Genomic DNA, 16,996 nt, shown 5'->3' with positions numbered 1-16,996 from the left:
ATCAGGAGTGAAAGAATACCGACGGTATTTTTGGTGCATTTTGAGCATAATCAGTTTGTCGGGAGAAACCTCAATCTATATATACCTATATGTATATATATACCTATATATATATATATATATATATAGGTATATGTTTATACCGTATTTTATATATATCTACCGTATTGTCCACACTATAAGGCGCACCTAAAAGCTTTCAATTTCCTCTAAAGCCAACAGTGGGTCTCATAATCCAATACTGAGCCGTAACAGGTCTCACAACTACGGGAAACAGCAGCCGACCATTTTCTCCCGTAGAAGTAGCATGCAATGCATGCTGGGATATATGAATGCGCGCAGTGGATGCTGGGACATACGACTATGCATCTGGCAGATGCATATCGCAACCCCAGCCACTACTGTAGCTTCTGTTGCTTTTCAATGCGCCTTATAATCCGGTGCGCCTTATAGTGCGGAAAGTACGGTATGTATGTATATATATATATATATATATATTTTTTTTAAATGGTGAATATAACAATCGATTTGACTTCGACATGTGCATTAGAATAATATAAGACCACAATGACCATTGCCTCATCCTGTTCAAAAATGTTCAATCAATAAAATAAAACTAAATAAAAATTAATTAAAAAAATTATATATATATATATATATATATATATATTTACCAGATTTCCCTCTTTAAGGAAATGAGCTTTTGATCATTTTTAAAGCAAACAAACATTTCCTCTCCCTTCCATCCGTTTTTCCTTGTTAGTCATTTCATTGTGACCTTATCATCCATTCATGTCTCCTCTCTTCTCCTTGGGGATCTCTCTCATTGCATTCATGACACCGATATGCCCCGAGCTCCCAAATCCAAGAGGGGAAGTAAAGCATTTCCATGGCTCTTTGGGAAACGCACATTTGTCATTTCATCATCCGGCGTCTCTGCCGAATGTTCCCGTGTTGACGCCGATGTTCTCATTGATGACAGCTGCTGTTGCTCAAAGACAGTTAAGTCTCTGCAGCTTGGTAGGAATCTGTGCTGAAGTGTTGCATCATGGTACATTTGTCATCAACTTCCTTAACCAATGAAAACATAAGCAGAGGTCACATCCTTTCACAAGAGCAACTGTCTTTTACTCAAATGATCAAAACTGGCTGCAGACTTATTTATTTTTATTTCTGAAGCTTCTTTTCTGTTTCATTTGTTTAAAATAACTTCCTTGTTTGTATTTTTCCCCATTTAGGAAACCCCTTTTCTTTCTTTTCTTTTTAGATTTGAAATTTTTCTCAGAATTTCTGCTGATATCCTATCTTGGTTGCCATGGGAACATGGTTGGGACATGCTCACACGGTGATAAGAGCCCAGCTGGATCTGTTGAGCCCAAATGAGACGCCTGTCGGTTTGAATCCACGCTATGACATCAGTCTCTGAAATGCACCTTTGCACCACATTCTCACTTGAAGTGACTTTTTTCTATTGTTAGTTTTTTTTGTCTGAAAAGAAAATAATTTGGGGTTAAACGCCTCATAAACTCCCTGTTTTGCTGTGTGGATGCAGCTGCACACTGTAGCCGTGCCAGTTGGGTTAATCCTAATCTAAAGTCTGATAATGACCGCGGACTAATCAGAGGTGCGGTGCAAGTGAGCAGAACAGAACCAGATGGGCACACTCTGCTCCTGTTTATGTAATCTCTGTTGGGCCTATCATTGTTTTCACAAAAGCAGAGCAGCGGTACTCCGTTAAAAACTCACAAGTCTGTGTTTGGTAGGTTCAGGTGGTAGAAGTTGGGATCTGAAAATCATTGTTATATTGATTGTCTTTTAGTTCTCTTTGTAGTTGTTTTTTTTGTTGTTGCAACAAACAAGTTTATTTGTTACTATTGAAGACCGTTCCTCCATCAGAACAATTTCTGAGGGTCATTTTGAATTCCAATAAGTCTGAAAAGCTGTGGGATTTATTTTAGAAGTGTGCAGTAATCGTGAAAACACGTCCTAATCATCATCCTTCCATCGCTGTGCTTTTGATCTGTCTACCAGGGATGTCACAATTCTCAGTTTAAATTTGAACTGCATGTTAGAGCACTTTGTCATTGTCAAGGATAATCATTGTTATTTATGGATCAGCAAATTATATAAAGGATTTTTCTAGGGCTGGGTGTCCCCAATAATTTCCAGAATTGATTCGATTTAATTAATCCAAGCCCGGGTTGATTCAATTCCAATTTTCCAATCGTATCCTCTCAATTAAATTTATTTCAATCCAATTAAATTTTGAGTTTACACGGTTTACACATTTAGACACTTTTGTTTAGAAATACATTATTAATCGATATTTCCACCTTAAGACTGTGGCTCCCAATGTATTGCGGTTAGACTGGGGATGCTTTCTGATGGTGACTGAAACTGAAGCTCCCTGCTCTCTCTGAGGATGGGTTAGCAGTGGAGAACTCAGATGTTTGGAAACTAACAGAATAACATAGTTTAAAACATGGCTGGAAATATTAAAGGTTTCAGCAGATCAACACAGTTCTTGTTTCAAGTTTAAGTTTTAAGAAAGATATTAACATGTTATTAACAAAAAAATCTTTAGTCTTTTTCTTAAACTTATCCCTTATGTACAGTATGTAGAATTCGGAAATACGTCTAAAACCTTTTTTTCTGTAGTTTTACCAGATTTCCATGGATAGTTGTGTGCTTCAGGGGCAGGATCCCTGTGGTGCATTCACTGACCTCCGGTAGCAGAACACTCTTAGTTTACTGAATATCTGGATTTATGTGCAGCCTGAGGGGAATGGTATATAAAAACAAAACAAAGCAGGTTTATCTTTGTTAGACCTGTGAGAAGGGACAGATTAACTGTGTATTTCTGAATTACTCTGTACTGTTGGTTCAACATGTAATCTATTGACCACAATCAAGTGTGTGGAACATTTAATGGAGGATGTGGTTCAGATTACTTTCTGATGTTATTATGTCAATATTTATGATTATGTTTTGTTTAATTTTAGATTATGAGGTTTGTCTTTTTTTCCACATTTACTTTAGTAAAAGAAGAGCAGAATTTAAGGTGGAATTCCTTTTCAACTAAAAAAAGACAGTTAGCTTCAATTGTTTTTGCTTAGTACTTTGAAAAAAATATAATTTTCTAAACTATACTTAAGATTTTTAGTCAATTTTTGGTTTACAATCCCACTCCAACTGAATATTTTTCTATTGTAAAAGCGTTTCAAGTGGTCTTTTAAGTATGATTGTGCAGTCTTTAGCCAAAATCTGGCTAATTGGCTCTGCTAATTTCCCACCATGCCTTTGGTTGTGTCCAAAATCCTTCCCTAACCCCTAATTACTAAAAACTAAATAGTGCAGGACAATATAGTGCCCTGGATTGTAAAGGCTATTCGGACACGATGCTCACTATTATTATTTTGTTTTTCCAAACGTCAAGATCGAATCAATACGAACATTTCACGATGTTTATTTATGACTCCACCGTGTTCTGATGGTGAGAATGTGGATGGTTTATTCAAATATTATATTTAAACACTTTTTCTTTTGTTCAAAATTGTTCAACTGCAATGCATTGTGGTCTATATTTGCTAATCTAGTAACCATCAATGTATGCTAATTTTTCAAAAAGACTTCTGGGAAATTTCTAGTTTCTCACTTGATTTTAGAATTATTCGGACAGCACTAGAAAATGGCGAACTCTTTATATAGTAAGTAGGAGGGGAATTCTGACATAGCTTTTGTTTATACTCTCTCCCATTAGCTTGTAGCACGTCACAAGCTCAAGCTAACATTAGCTTAGCCAAAACAAAATGGCGGACAATATCAGAGCCATCCAGCTCTACAGTTTTGAGCCAGATGGCAGCTTAAATGACAAAAATGGAGACGTTAATGGATCTATTTGTCTTATAAGTGGATGAATCACAATTGCAGCAGAGAAAGGAGACTTTAGCTTACCCATGACAGTTGCTACATCACAAACCCGAGCTTTTTCGAACCTTTGGTTTTCAATCTCTTCCTGATTCAACCCGATAAAGATGATGAGAAATCAGAAATTAATCTGAAATCATTTTATATTAGGGATGGGGATCTTTAAAAAAAACGTAACAAATTAATCACAAATCTGGACAAATTAATCACGATTAATCACGTTTTTCTTTTTTTAAGCTACATTATTTTCCAACCACTTCTTACCTGCAAATAATCACAATATAAAATCACACAAAACTGCATATTTAGAACATTTGTTAATAAATATGTCCTAAACCACAAGAAAATGCTACAAGAACATGTTAAAAACACCAGAAACTATTTTTATTGGAGTGGGTCTTAAGGAATCAAAACATGACAATATTTTCCCAAAGTCTTTAGCCTATTTCCTAAAATTTAAGATAGATTTTACAGACCACCATCACACTTTCCTCATTGTATCTGCTGTGAAGAATATTTTAGTGTGCAGACACAATGACACAGAAACACATTTGTGCTCTAAGGCATGAATCTGCCCCAGTAATTCAAAAGTATGTGGCGTCATGCTGAGATTTTCTGTCACAGTTTTAGAATCGCGTTGAAGCTGCAATCCATGACAGTCAAGGCCGTCTATTACAATCCAGCCCATCATAAATGAAGGTTTGGATGTGGATCTTTAGGAATAAATTTGAGTTTTTAGAGACTTTTTGACTCTAGTGTTTACGTTCTTTGATTTACTGTAACTTTTTAACCGATAACACGATAATTCCAGTAGATTTTGAAGGAGAAAAGCGGCTCGCGCCGCTTTTCTCCTTCAAAATCTACTGGAATTATCGTCTTAACGGTTGAAAAACTACAGTATGTTTACGATTTTGTGTTTAAGTGTCACCGGCGACGCCTCAGGTGTTAAAGGGTTAAAATAAAGAACGCCTAAGGTAGACACACCGACCTCTTGCTTTCAAAAGGAAAAGGGAAAGGCGCTCCTCCTGCCTCTGACATTGAAGCTCTTGTTTGTTTTCGTTGGCAGCAAAACTAAAAAGATTGTTGGCTGCAGGGGGAGGGGGAAGATGGACAAAAGCACAAAAGAGGTCGCACTTTCCAGGCACTGAAAAAGAAATGTGATAAAAAAATGAAAGAGATGGCTTATGCCTTTTAATCTGATAAATTGTAGATGCCGTCTTGTGAAAGTATGCTGGAAAAAAGCCTCAAACGATGTGTTTAATGGCGATTAGCTTCCTCCTCTGGCCCTGTGCCACGCGGAGACAACAAAAGCTTTCAAACCCTCGCAGCTTCACTGGATACACTCATCCTCGTCTCATTGTGTCAGTCTGTTTGTCTCTTGACGTGACAGTGTTTGCATTAGGGCGATTGACTCCTTGGGTATCACCAGCTCGTGGCTAAGGGTTGATAGAGCATGAACGTGCTCACAAAAAACCATCGCTGGCACTTCCTCATCATTAGAGATCACAGCTCACTGACTTTGTTTGCTCTTCTCTTTTTTTAGTTTGTGTTTGGATGGTAGCTCAGCTATTGCAGTAAAAAATACAATGAAATTCAAGTACCGCTCATGATATCTTAAAGCACATGTGTCAAAGTCGAGGCCCGGGGGCCTAATCCGGCCCTCCAGATTATTAGCCCGATGTTATCTTGCGCTTATTACTCATTTGTGTAATTTTGAATTAAAAAAGAAGGAAACTTATTGTCTCTGCCTCATTTAACTAAATCAATCAAGCTATTTTAACCAAATCTATGTATTTGTATTGAAAGACAAATATGGTAACTGACTGGCAAAAGTAACAAAATAAAACAGCAAAAGCAACAAGAAAATAAACAAAACACCTCAGGTTTTTTTATTTTATTTAACCTGTTTCCAACAACCTTATAATTCATATTGTGTAAAATTTGTTTTTTCACAATTTTTTTAGTTTGATTTCTTGCACCGAAACACTTGTTTCCTTCATTTTTGTTCGGAATTTATTGGTTTTGGAAATGTCATACCCCTTTAGGCTGTAATTGGTCTTTCTTTTTTCAAACTTTTCTTCTATGTTAAGTGGCAGACTTTCATGATTTGCTCTAAAGATGAGTTTTAGGATGGAATGATCTAGTAAGCCTTTCCATATGAATATTTCCACCTTTATAAATAGTCTTGTTGATGGGTCCCAATAATTACTCCCTGTGATTATTCCTATTGCTCGTTTTTATAATATAAATAGTGGAGTTTATGGATTTCTTGTTCACATTTCCCCAAATTTCTAAACAATATGTCAGATATGGAACTATCAATGAACTACATGAGGTATAATGATTTTATATGTAATGAACATTTTATTCAACAGTGCTTTTGTTTTTGCTATATTTGTTGTTATGTAGTTGATATGTGATTCATCCCTAATTACTCCTAGAAACGTGAAAAAATGCAGTTTTAGAAGGATTGTATTGGTGTCAAAGACAATACGAAGGGCGGGGCACAAGCTCCTGCTCCACTCCATTCTGATGAATCCACTTGTAGAGAAATAGATCCATGAACGTCTTTGTTTTCCTCGTCTGAGCTGGAATCTGGATATAAACTGTACGGCTGGATAGTTCTAATATTTCTCGCCATTTTTGTCGCGCCGCTAATGCTCGGCTGGGGTTGTGAGGGACTGTAAGCTAGCAGGTGTAAACAAAGGGATGATGGGAAATAAGTGCAGGCTTACTACGTGCCAACATAAGTTTTTTGATTTTGGCTAAAAATAGCATAATTGTAGTTAAAAGAGCACTGACATCAACTTTTACAAAGTCCAAACACATTTTTTTGGAGTTTTTTACGATATGAAAATATCATTTTGTTTTTTCTGTGAGATCTAGTTTATCAAGCAGACCAAAAGAACGTATTTCATAAGAAATAAGACCATTGTTTTCATTCATTGCTGCCTTTTCCAGCTCCATGCCTTCAGGCTTCACCCGTCTTTGTTACACAGTCAGTGTATTTGTGAAGAGCCCCCCCCATCAGCTGAAGACTCCTCTGCTGGGTGTCTGCAGATCAAATGTCATCACGTGTTTGTGTCTTTGGCCTAGTTAGCGTTCGTGTTTGATCATTCTTGGAACAGGTTAATTCCCTCCGAGCTTTTAGATAATGAGCTTTTTTCATATTTGACGTGACAAAACTGAGCGTTGATTAAAACTTTCATTTTCTCCAGCGTTAAATCACATGCAAACTTCATGTTTAATGTCCATCGTGACCTCATTTGCTCACTGGGGAATTTGCATTTCAGTCGGTGCATGAAGCTGATAAGAGACTCCTCCTCCTTTTGCTGCATGAAGGGACTTTTTTTCTGTCCTCATCCCTCCCTAGTTCAAACATTTCATCTGGCAGCTATAAGATAGTTTTGGTTTTGGGCGAGCTTCCTTATGTCTGTAGCCTAATCGTGAAGATGCATGTGTGCATTTGTGAGATGCTTACTCTTCCAATCAATGCTATTGATTACAGCTTTTGTTGGTGCAGCTGGCTTAAACGCTCGTCCAGCTGAGCCTCTGTGTGTGTCTGTTAATGGATTGATTATTGAAAGCTGCCATTGCTGCTCCCCATGGGACCGGATTTCATTGTCATTTGTGGTTGTAAGTGTAGGATCTGTCTGGACACACACGTTAAAGCCGCTCATATTTAAGGGTACGCTCTAAGAAGGAGAAAGCTGAATGGAATTGCTCCTCCTTAAAACCTGCACTGATTTGAGACACTTTATTACAGTTTTCTGACTGAAAAGAAACTAACTGAACAGTTTTTCAATCCTTTAACAATTTCAATGTCCCTAAACTTTTTCTTGTGAGAGTCATATAACTGTTTTCTTCTCTGATGTGGGGCCGGGGTCGGTTTTTTGGCTAACAGAAAAAGTGTAACAATCACTGCCTAAACGTTAACATTTATGGTTTTCTAGAAAGCCACACATAGCCAAATTTTAAGTATTTCATTTCTGTTATCTTCATAGAAAATAAAATAATACAAAAACATTTACAAAAGTAGATATATAACATTACCTGCGATATTGCTAGTGTGAATGCTGTAAACTGAATTTGGATGAAGATGCTAGTGCTGATTGCTGAAGATGCTGAAACTGAGAGCTGAAAACGCTGAAGTTGATAGCTGAAATGGCTGAAGCTAATAGCTGAACATGCTAAAGCTGATAGCTTGCTAAAAATATTAGCAAAATGCCTAATTAAACTAAAAAAATAAAAACAAAAAAATCTGAATTTGCCAAAATGGTGAACATGAAGCTGAAATATTAGCTAGATGCCAAATTATCAAAAAAACAAACAAACAAAAAAAAGGTAAAATGTCTAATTTTGCCATAACAGCTAGCATGTAGCTGAAATATTAGTTCAACTCCAAATTAGCCTAAAAAGATATCCTAAATTAGCCAAAACAGCTAGCATCTAGCTGAAATATAAGCTAAATGCCAAATTTGCTTAATAAACTGGTAAAATGTATAAACTAAAAGATTATCTCAATGCTAAATTAGCTAAAAAACAGAAAAATCCTAAATTAGGCAAAACAGCTAACATGTAGCTAAAATATTAGCTTAACTCCAAATTAGCCTAAAAAAACTGGAACATAAAAGCCTAGATTACCCAAAACAGCTTGCCTGGGGCTTAAATTTTAGCTAAACCCTAAAATAGCCTAGAAATCCTTAGTAACTGCTAAAAAAGTCAAAACAGCTACCATAAAAAGAGCTGAATATTTTAATATCTGAATGAGCTAAATAGCTGAAAGGGCTGAAGAGCTATGGATGTCCGAAAACCGTACGATAGAAAAATAATATAAAATTTAAATAAATAAAAATAATAATAAAAAAATAAAGAAAAAGTGTATCACTATTTAACCAATAAATATTCTATCCTCTCTCGTCATAGTTCAGACTGCAGAAGGGTGGAATAAAAAGTCCCGTTCTCTGCAGGCTTTGATCAGCATTTCTGATAGTATCTGGGGGCCCGGCCAAATGTGGAGGTGGGGCTGATCCGACCCGCGGGCCTTATATTGGGGACCCCTGATGTAAATGTATGTTTTTTTTAGTATATGAGACCTGTTTCTTAATTGGCTTTCCCTGTTAAATAAAGTTTTAATATTTATCGTTTTAAACCTTTTCAATTGAAAGCACACAGTGGGTTATTTAAGGTGCACATTTGTACTAAAAACTTTCAAAAAAAACATCTATGTTTATCATATAGACTATGCATTAGATTGTGAAAAATTGTTTCTTAAAATCAATTTTTTCCCATTTTTGGTGAGTGTTTGTATCGTCTCGTTGGGTCTAATTTCACCTGGATGGAAGATCTCAGGTGTTTTATTTCTCTTTATGAAGAGGATGCAGCTTCTCTTTGGAAACCCTTTACAGGGCAACCATGGCGTCTTTGACATTTGCACATCTGTTTGTTGTTTGCTTCTCTCTGTAATCACACCACCATAGCCTAGCTTCTGATGTGGGTTATTTTATAGAGTGCTAAAGGCTGTGACGGCCTTCCTTTTCATTACTTCTTTATGTAACTTCTAATCTACACCCTGAGTGTGGAACCGAGCAGATCTTGTGCGAATGTGTCGTGTAAAAATTCAAAATATGCTTCTGGATTCCGTCCACTAAAATAATAGTAGTAGTTAGTGGTGGAAACCAGAAAATACCAATCAACCAAACTGGACAATGACTCTTGTTCTTCAGATCTGTGTGGATGAGACTTCTGTTGAAGACATGCAAGCTACAGGAAGCTAGTACAGTTTGGGTTATGGTGCTTCTTCAGAGGTACACACCAATCCTAAAGCTTGTGTGATTTGTAACTTTAGTTCTTCCTTGAAGTCAATTCACTTCAATTTTATTTGTATGACCAAATATTACAACACGGTTCACACCTGTGATTGTCCAAAAACATAAAATCCATCATAAAATATGAACAAAAGTTGATTGCTAAACTAATCTAAACAGACTAAGCTAAACTGGGCATCCCTGCTTAGACCCTCCTTCTGGATAAGGAAGAGCTCCTAAAAAAATTAAGAAAAAAATAAATTTCAGGAATGCATTCATTCATTCATCTTCTTAGCCTTTTGGGGTCAAGGGGGTGCTGGAGCCTAACCCGGCCACTAGTGGACGAAGGCTGGATACACCCTGGACAGGTCACCAGTCTGTCGCAATCACACCCATTCACACCTAGGGGCAATTTAGAGTCACCCATTGACCTATGAAGCATGTTTTTGGACGGTGGGAGGAGGCCAGAGAAAACCCATAAACGCAAACATGCAAACTCCACACAGAAAGGTCCCCAGTTGGTGGTTCTGTTTCTGGTCCCCCCAGGCGGGACTTGGCCTTCTTGCTTTGAGGCAAGAGCGCTAACAACTGCGCCACCGTGAAGCCAAAAAAATGTCAGGAATGTCCACATAAAAGAGGAATACTCTCCCAGGACAGACAGGCGATGTACATGGACTATTAAAGATTGATAACGTATCTAACTCTACAACTACATGTTTGAATAGTGTAGCAGATGGGCTTCATCTGGTGGGAATCAAGCCAGAGGCAAGGTCCACTGCTAATGACTGGAGCACAGATGAGCCACCTGGAATCTGGAATCTCTCAGAAGAGGGACAACACATGAATCACACTGCACCAAACAGAGGCACAGAGAACATCTCAACAACATCTTAGGTAGTGGAGACCATGGCGGAATCTGAATTCCTTTCCTACTCCTACATTTATCCCTCCAAATCGGAGAAATATGGAGAAAATTGTGTCTTCAAAATCGGATGTTACTACCACTTGATGATGATGTCCCATAGATTTGATATAAAAAAGGAAAAAAACAGACTAATTAACTATTAAATTAGTTGTCGATTATTTTAATAGTCAACATACTCATGACTAATCGACGGATCGTGGCAGCCATACAAATCATAGTAGATTATTCCTACAGGACGTCTTTATTTGTACCTTATACTGATGATAAGGAACCTTTGAGGTAAACATAGGATGAATTAAAGGACAGCTGCAGCTTATGAGTGTGTTGTCCTTGCTGCAGCCACTGTGTGTGGTTGCACTTAGACAATGTGCTGCTTTGCTGGGATATCCACTTCACATTAATAATTGGCTTAAACTGTGCTTTTAGGTACATTAACCTCCTTGCCAAGGTCACTTGCGGCTATAAAAGGAGCTCATCTAAATTCAAGCTGCTCTCAGAGTCACTCTCTTTGTAAAAAGAAAGGGTGAGCGTGCTGAGTGGTGCGATTCAAATGTGTTTAATTCCTTCCTGGAAGACTTACACAGCAATGCCTGAAGACCTGAAGGAGAGCAGGAAAATGTGTGTTTGTGTTGCATCGCGAAGACGTGCAGCGAAGGGTTTAAGTGTGTGTGTTAGTGGTGGGTGTGGTTCCTAATGCACGCTTGAGAGAAACCATATGTGAGAGGAAGATAGAACAGAGGCTTGTTTGCAGAGTTTCTGTGTCTTTACGTTGTGTCTCCTCTCCTGCCGCAGAAGTGCGGTTGTGGCATTTTTCTGGCTTTCTACCGTGATTATCAGTGTGTCTTTGTTTGCAGCATCCTATAGGGAATTACTGGTGTGGTCGCACTGTGTGGGGGGAGTTGATTTGCATCCCCTAAGGACTGAACTGGGGGGGTTAGCATGTGGAGAGGTGGATTCGATAAATGCTGCCTCATGGCTTTTTTCCCGCAGCTTAAAGTGATTAGCTACTATGTCCACACCGTTCCTCTGAAAGACCTTCTACTTTGACTTTTTTTTCTATTCACAAACGTCTTCCTGTGAAATTTTTCTCTGAATGAATCAGCGCTGCAGCACAACCTGCAGTATAGTGGCTCATCTTTAACAGCTACATCTGAATTCATCATCTCCACGGCCCACGAGGATCTAAAGATAGTAAAATTAGAAACGGTGCTGTGTGTTCAGAGATGCTCCAGAGGCGACATGTCTTGTTTTTATCAAGGATTTCTCTCTAACTGCGATGTCCGGTGAAGTAATTAACTTGAGTGAACTTAGGAGGCCTCAGCAGAACCTGCAGTCCTGCTCAGATGGATTAACAGCAGCTTTACTGTGACTTTTGTCACGCTGTCATTGGACCACAGAACATACTTTCTTACTCATGTTAAGGCTTTGATTTGGATATTATTTGACTAAAGTTTCGTTGTTTTGTTTTCCTGTGTTTTTGAGCAAAAATGTGACCCCTCCCACGTGTTCAAAAACTTAGCGAAATTTGCTACACATTGTGCCTGGTGAAAATTAATCTTCAAAGCTGAAAAAAAAAAAATGGATGGGGCCAAAACCTCTTATTGGATTGAATAAAAAAATCATTTTCCAAGTACAGAAGCAGACATGGTATGGCAATCCAAAGGAAGTTTCAAAATTATTATGGGATGGCCACATGATCTACGGCTTGGCAGCCATTTTGTTGGAAAATTGGGATTTGGCAAATTTTCGTATTTTCCCGCAATATTGGAAAAGTTTCACACACATACTACCAACTTAAGTCTGCAGCCACCGTATGGCTATCCAATGGAAGTTTCAAAATTATTATGGGATGGCCACATGATCTATGGCATGGTGGCCATTTTGTGGGAAATTTGAACTTTAGGTTTTGTTAAAATTTGGGGGGTTTTAAGAGATATTGGAACCAGGTCTTTTGAGCAGAGTGGAGTGGTGGAAGCACTGGTGCATCACAGTAACAAGGTTGCTGGTTTGAAACTTAGTTGGAACAAATTCACGCAGGATTTGTTTTGGTTTCCACCTCTTCATTTTTCTGGATCTGCAAACAGACGTTATGATGTTTGGTGACTTTAAATAAAGACGTACTTTGATTTGAAGCTTTTAATAAGTGTAAAATATAAGCTGCTGCAAATTTTTATTTAAAAAATGATCTTCTTATTCTTTGAAACTAATTGGATTTAGTAGTATATTTTAAAATGTGAACATGCACTGATCTCACAAACTTTTATTAGATAAATAAACACAGCTTGCCAAATGTTTTCAGTCAAATTATTTTCAGGTTAAATTTTATGTGTTAAGATGTTGTCATGTTGTAGTTCTCTGTCTTCAGTCTTTCTCTTTTGTCGTCTTCTGCTCAGGATTCGTCCTCAAATGGCCAACGAGAAGATAGAGGGCTGTCATGTGTGCACTCTGGTCACTCCTGGGGAGCCGCAGGTCCTCCTGGGGAAGGACAAGGCCTTCACCTACGACTTTGTGTTCGATCTGGACTCGGAGCAGCAACTCATCTACCAGGCTTGCGTGTACAAGCTGATCGAGGGCTGCTTTGAGGGCTACAACGCCACGGTGTTTGCCTACGGTCAGGTATGAACCTGAATTCTGTTTTTAGGATGATAAAGATATGAAAAACAAAAATATGACATCAAAGCAGACAACTCTAAGAATTTTTACGTAAAACTGTGTGTTTGTAGACCGGTTCTGGTAAGACCTACACCATGGGAACGGGTTTCGACGTAAACCTGAGCCTGCAGGAACAGGGCATCATCCCCCGGGCCGTCCACCAGCTCTTTGAAGGGATCCAGAGCAGGAGGCTGCGAGCGCAGCAGGCCGGCGTCCAGGCCCCCGAGTTTAAAGTCAGCGCCCAGTTTCTGGAGGTGGGAGGAAACGCCGTCGTATCTAGTTTTACGTGACGTCCCGTTAACGTTTTTGGCTCAGCAGAGTTCACGTCTGTGAGTGCTGGATGTCAGTCCACATTAACTCAAACCAGATGGGACTGAACAGGAGAGGCGAAGGGATGAGCGGGAAGTGGCAGCCTGAAGACAGATGGGCCGGGTCTGGGGGGGTGGGGTCTGCTTGGGCTTTGTTGGGCCTGATTAATGTTTGCCATTACCTCTGACATTATTCCTCATCACTCTGAGGCCGAAGATGGAAAAGAGCGCGTTGATAAATGTTATTTCCTTTGGGACTTCTGGAAAACGCTGCATGTGTAATAAAATCAGTTCAATTATCATGTAATAGTGGGCGTTTCCTATAAAACCAACTTTTATTTTGATTTTTTTGCTGTTTGTTGCTCATTTTAAGTTTGAGGTCAAAAGGTTATCTTTGTTGATGCTTAACAGATGTTTGTGTTGGCAGGAAATGCTGACCTCTGTGACCTTACTGGTCATTTTTCTAACCACCGTGATCACATTTAAAGTCCCCCTCTGATGAAAATCCTGTTTTTTGAGTTTTTAATATGTATTTGCGGCAGAGAACAAATGTAATAAGAAATAATTTTGTTTTTACATTTCTGAGTATTTCTCCTCTTAAATCAATCAAACTGTCTTGGACAGACTCTGTTTGAATGAATGATCTTCTTTCCATCAACAGCTCTGCTGCACATGCACTAAACCCTCATCTGTTCCTAGTGTCTAGTTCAGGTTCTGGAGAAGAGAAGATGGTATCTTCACATTGACTGCAGTCAAATGAGCCGCCGTTCACATTTCTGTGGTCAAATCAGCATCACTGGATTTTTGGTGTGAGTTTCATCCAATACTTACGGTAGCAGGACTGAGAACGCTGGAAAATCTCCACCAGACTCCACGGAGCTTCTTGATGTGACCACGGAAATGTGAACGGCGGCTCATTTGACCGCAGTTGGAAAGGATTGTAAATCAATGAAAGAGCATTTTGATGTTAGCTTTGATTATTTTATCAAGAACTCTGAGAAACCAATGATTGAATGTATTGATCACAGTCAATAAACATTGGAGAATTAGCTAAAAGAGTCTTTGGTGAACTGGAAGGAGAAAGAATCAGGATTTGGGAGGAAGTTCTGTCCATGAAGATCTTCACTTCCTCATCCCAGCTGACATCCAGATCAGAACCATACGGCTGGACATTAACGACATTGCTTGACATTTTTATGTAGCAGCGGTGAAGATTTACGCTAGTAAGACACAGAGCTATCATAATCAGACAGGGGGATCAGCTCCATAAGCCACGCCCCCTCAGAGGAGATTTTTACAAGAAAAATTGCTTTTTAAGACATTTAGGTTGTGGGATTTTGGTTAAAAACGTCATAAACATAATTAAAACACTATTGGGAACGTTTTTTTCCAAATAAAAAATTGTCATAGGGGGACTTCAAGCAAAAACTGTAGAGAATGTTTTTATGAATTCCCAGCTGTGTTTCAGTCTGATTACATCATCTGCATAATGAAGCTTCCTGGATGTTTTTTTGTTCTAGTTGTACAATGAGGAGATCCTGGATTTATTCGATGGAGCCAGAGATCCAGAGAGTCGCAACAGGAAGTCCAACATTCGGATCCACGAGGACGCCAGCGGCAGCATCTACACCACAGGAGTCACGTCCAGACTGGTTCACTCGGAGGAGGAGGTGGGCTGTTGTGCATGTGTGTGGTCTGATTCAACAGCCGACCCAGAGCTGTCTATTGTTTCTTTTTTATTGTTTCCTTCTTATTATAGTAGCATATAATAGCAGCGTAATGTGGCCAAAACGGGAAAAACTGCAACTTTTACGGCACTCTAACTCTCCACCTCATCGACACTGATCAAAGCCGAGACGGTTTCTGAACACAGATGGTTTCAGCCATCAAGACAGGAAGAGCGCTGACAGGGTGAAACGAAGCACAAGTCCCCAGTAAAAGTAATGAACTGCGATTCGCAGACGTACCAGCTGCCACGACCCGTCTGGTGTGAAGACGAGAGAAACAGAAAAGGTCAGGAAAGCTGTTTCAGTGTTTGACATCAGGTGTGTGAACCGAAGCGTCGGTGAGAAGTTTGGATTTTACAGCCGTTTGTGAGGAAAAGATTCACATCGACGGCGTGCGAAACAAAGGTCAGAAGTAAGGATTGGTTAAAGAAAAAAAAAACAAATAAATGAGAGCAGTTTTTCAAAGAAAACATATTTTACCAAAAGATAAAAAATAAATTGACAAAAACAGAGAAAGAAAGGAAGGACGCATTTCCAGATCACAAAGAAAATCTTCTGAAACTCGTCTTGAGAAAGATGTCAGAAATCCATTGGTTTAGTCTAGAAAGGTCAACCAGATGAAGGTCATGAAGAAAGGAAAGTGTGGAGTTATCATCATCTTTTGTGGTCCTTCCCTCTTCATTTTGAATAAAAAGCCCCTCATTCCTGCGTGTCTGCAGCTGCTGCAGTGCCTGAAGTTTGGCGCTCTGTCCCGCACCACCGCCAGCACGCAGATGAATGCCCAGAGCTCGCGCTCCCACGCCATCTTCACCATCCACCTCTGTCAAATGAGAGTCTGTCAGCAGCTGCAAACGGTGAGATCATCTTCAGCTGGAATGATTAAGACATTAAGAGGGGTTTCTCTTGACAAGTTTAATCCCAAATGTGTTTTTCTTTCGCTCACATATTTGGGTAACGAAGAGGAACATCTTGAGCACGCACTAGGGATGTAACGATTCAGTCAAGCCACGATACGATTCACAGTTTTAAAGTCACCACAGTTTGATGTAAGGGGCAAAAAGAAAACATACTTGGCCTTAAAATATCTTTAATTTATTGTATTGAGAAAAAAAATTGAAATCGTGACATTAAAACTGTGAATCAAACCAGGACCGAATCCTCCCTGATCCTCCCTGATCCCCCCTGATCTCCAGTGCTGCTTCTGTAACTCAGCCGTAATGCGTTTGCTCTACCAGAATGGAGGAGGAGAGGCCACGGAGCTGGACGGGGTAAACAGCCTGGACTCGAACCCCATCGCCCAGCCGGAGTACGAGACCCTGATGGCCAAGTTTCACTTTGTGGATCTGGCTGGTTCAGAGAGGCTGAAGCGCACAGGGGCCACGGGGGAGAGGGCCCGGGAGGGAATCTCCATCAACTGTGGACTGGTGAGTCCAGCTGTGTGGTCGTGGTTTTTGCACATGCTCAGTTCATGCACGTTGTTTTTTGATAGCTTGCACTGGGAAATGTGATCAGCGCTTTGGGGGATCAGTCTAAGAAAGGAGGGCACGTCCCGTACAGAGACTCCAAACTCACCCGACTGTTACAAGACTCCCTGGGAGGAAACAGGTATCACAGAGAACCACCGTCTCACACCTGCAAGATACAGTCCTT

General features: G+C 39.5%; 1 protein-coding gene across 4 annotated transcripts in view; it reads left to right on the top strand.

The window, feature by feature from the left end:
• The window catches only part of kif21b (kinesin family member 21B), an 89,725-nt gene that overhangs the window by 20,175 nt on the left and 52,554 nt on the right, over window positions 1–16,996 (top strand). For all 4 annotated transcript variants that reach the window (XM_024262067.2, XM_024262068.2, XM_024262071.2 and 1 more), the window contains exons 2-7: window positions 13,053–13,275; window positions 13,383–13,565; window positions 15,140–15,289; window positions 16,066–16,200; window positions 16,582–16,770; window positions 16,836–16,951. In XM_024262067.2, coding sequence (XP_024117835.1) covers window positions 13,053–13,275; window positions 13,383–13,565; window positions 15,140–15,289; window positions 16,066–16,200; window positions 16,582–16,770; window positions 16,836–16,951 — 996 coding nt within the window. The remainder of the gene's footprint in view (window positions 1–13,052; window positions 13,276–13,382; window positions 13,566–15,139; window positions 15,290–16,065; window positions 16,201–16,581; window positions 16,771–16,835; window positions 16,952–16,996) is intronic.

This window comes from Oryzias melastigma, linkage group LG5, assembly GCF_002922805.2.
Source record: "Oryzias melastigma strain HK-1 linkage group LG5, ASM292280v2, whole genome shotgun sequence".
NCBI classification, from domain to species: domain Eukaryota; kingdom Metazoa; phylum Chordata; class Actinopteri; order Beloniformes; family Adrianichthyidae; genus Oryzias; species Oryzias melastigma.
This window is presented reverse-complemented; position numbering and strand designations above follow the sequence as displayed.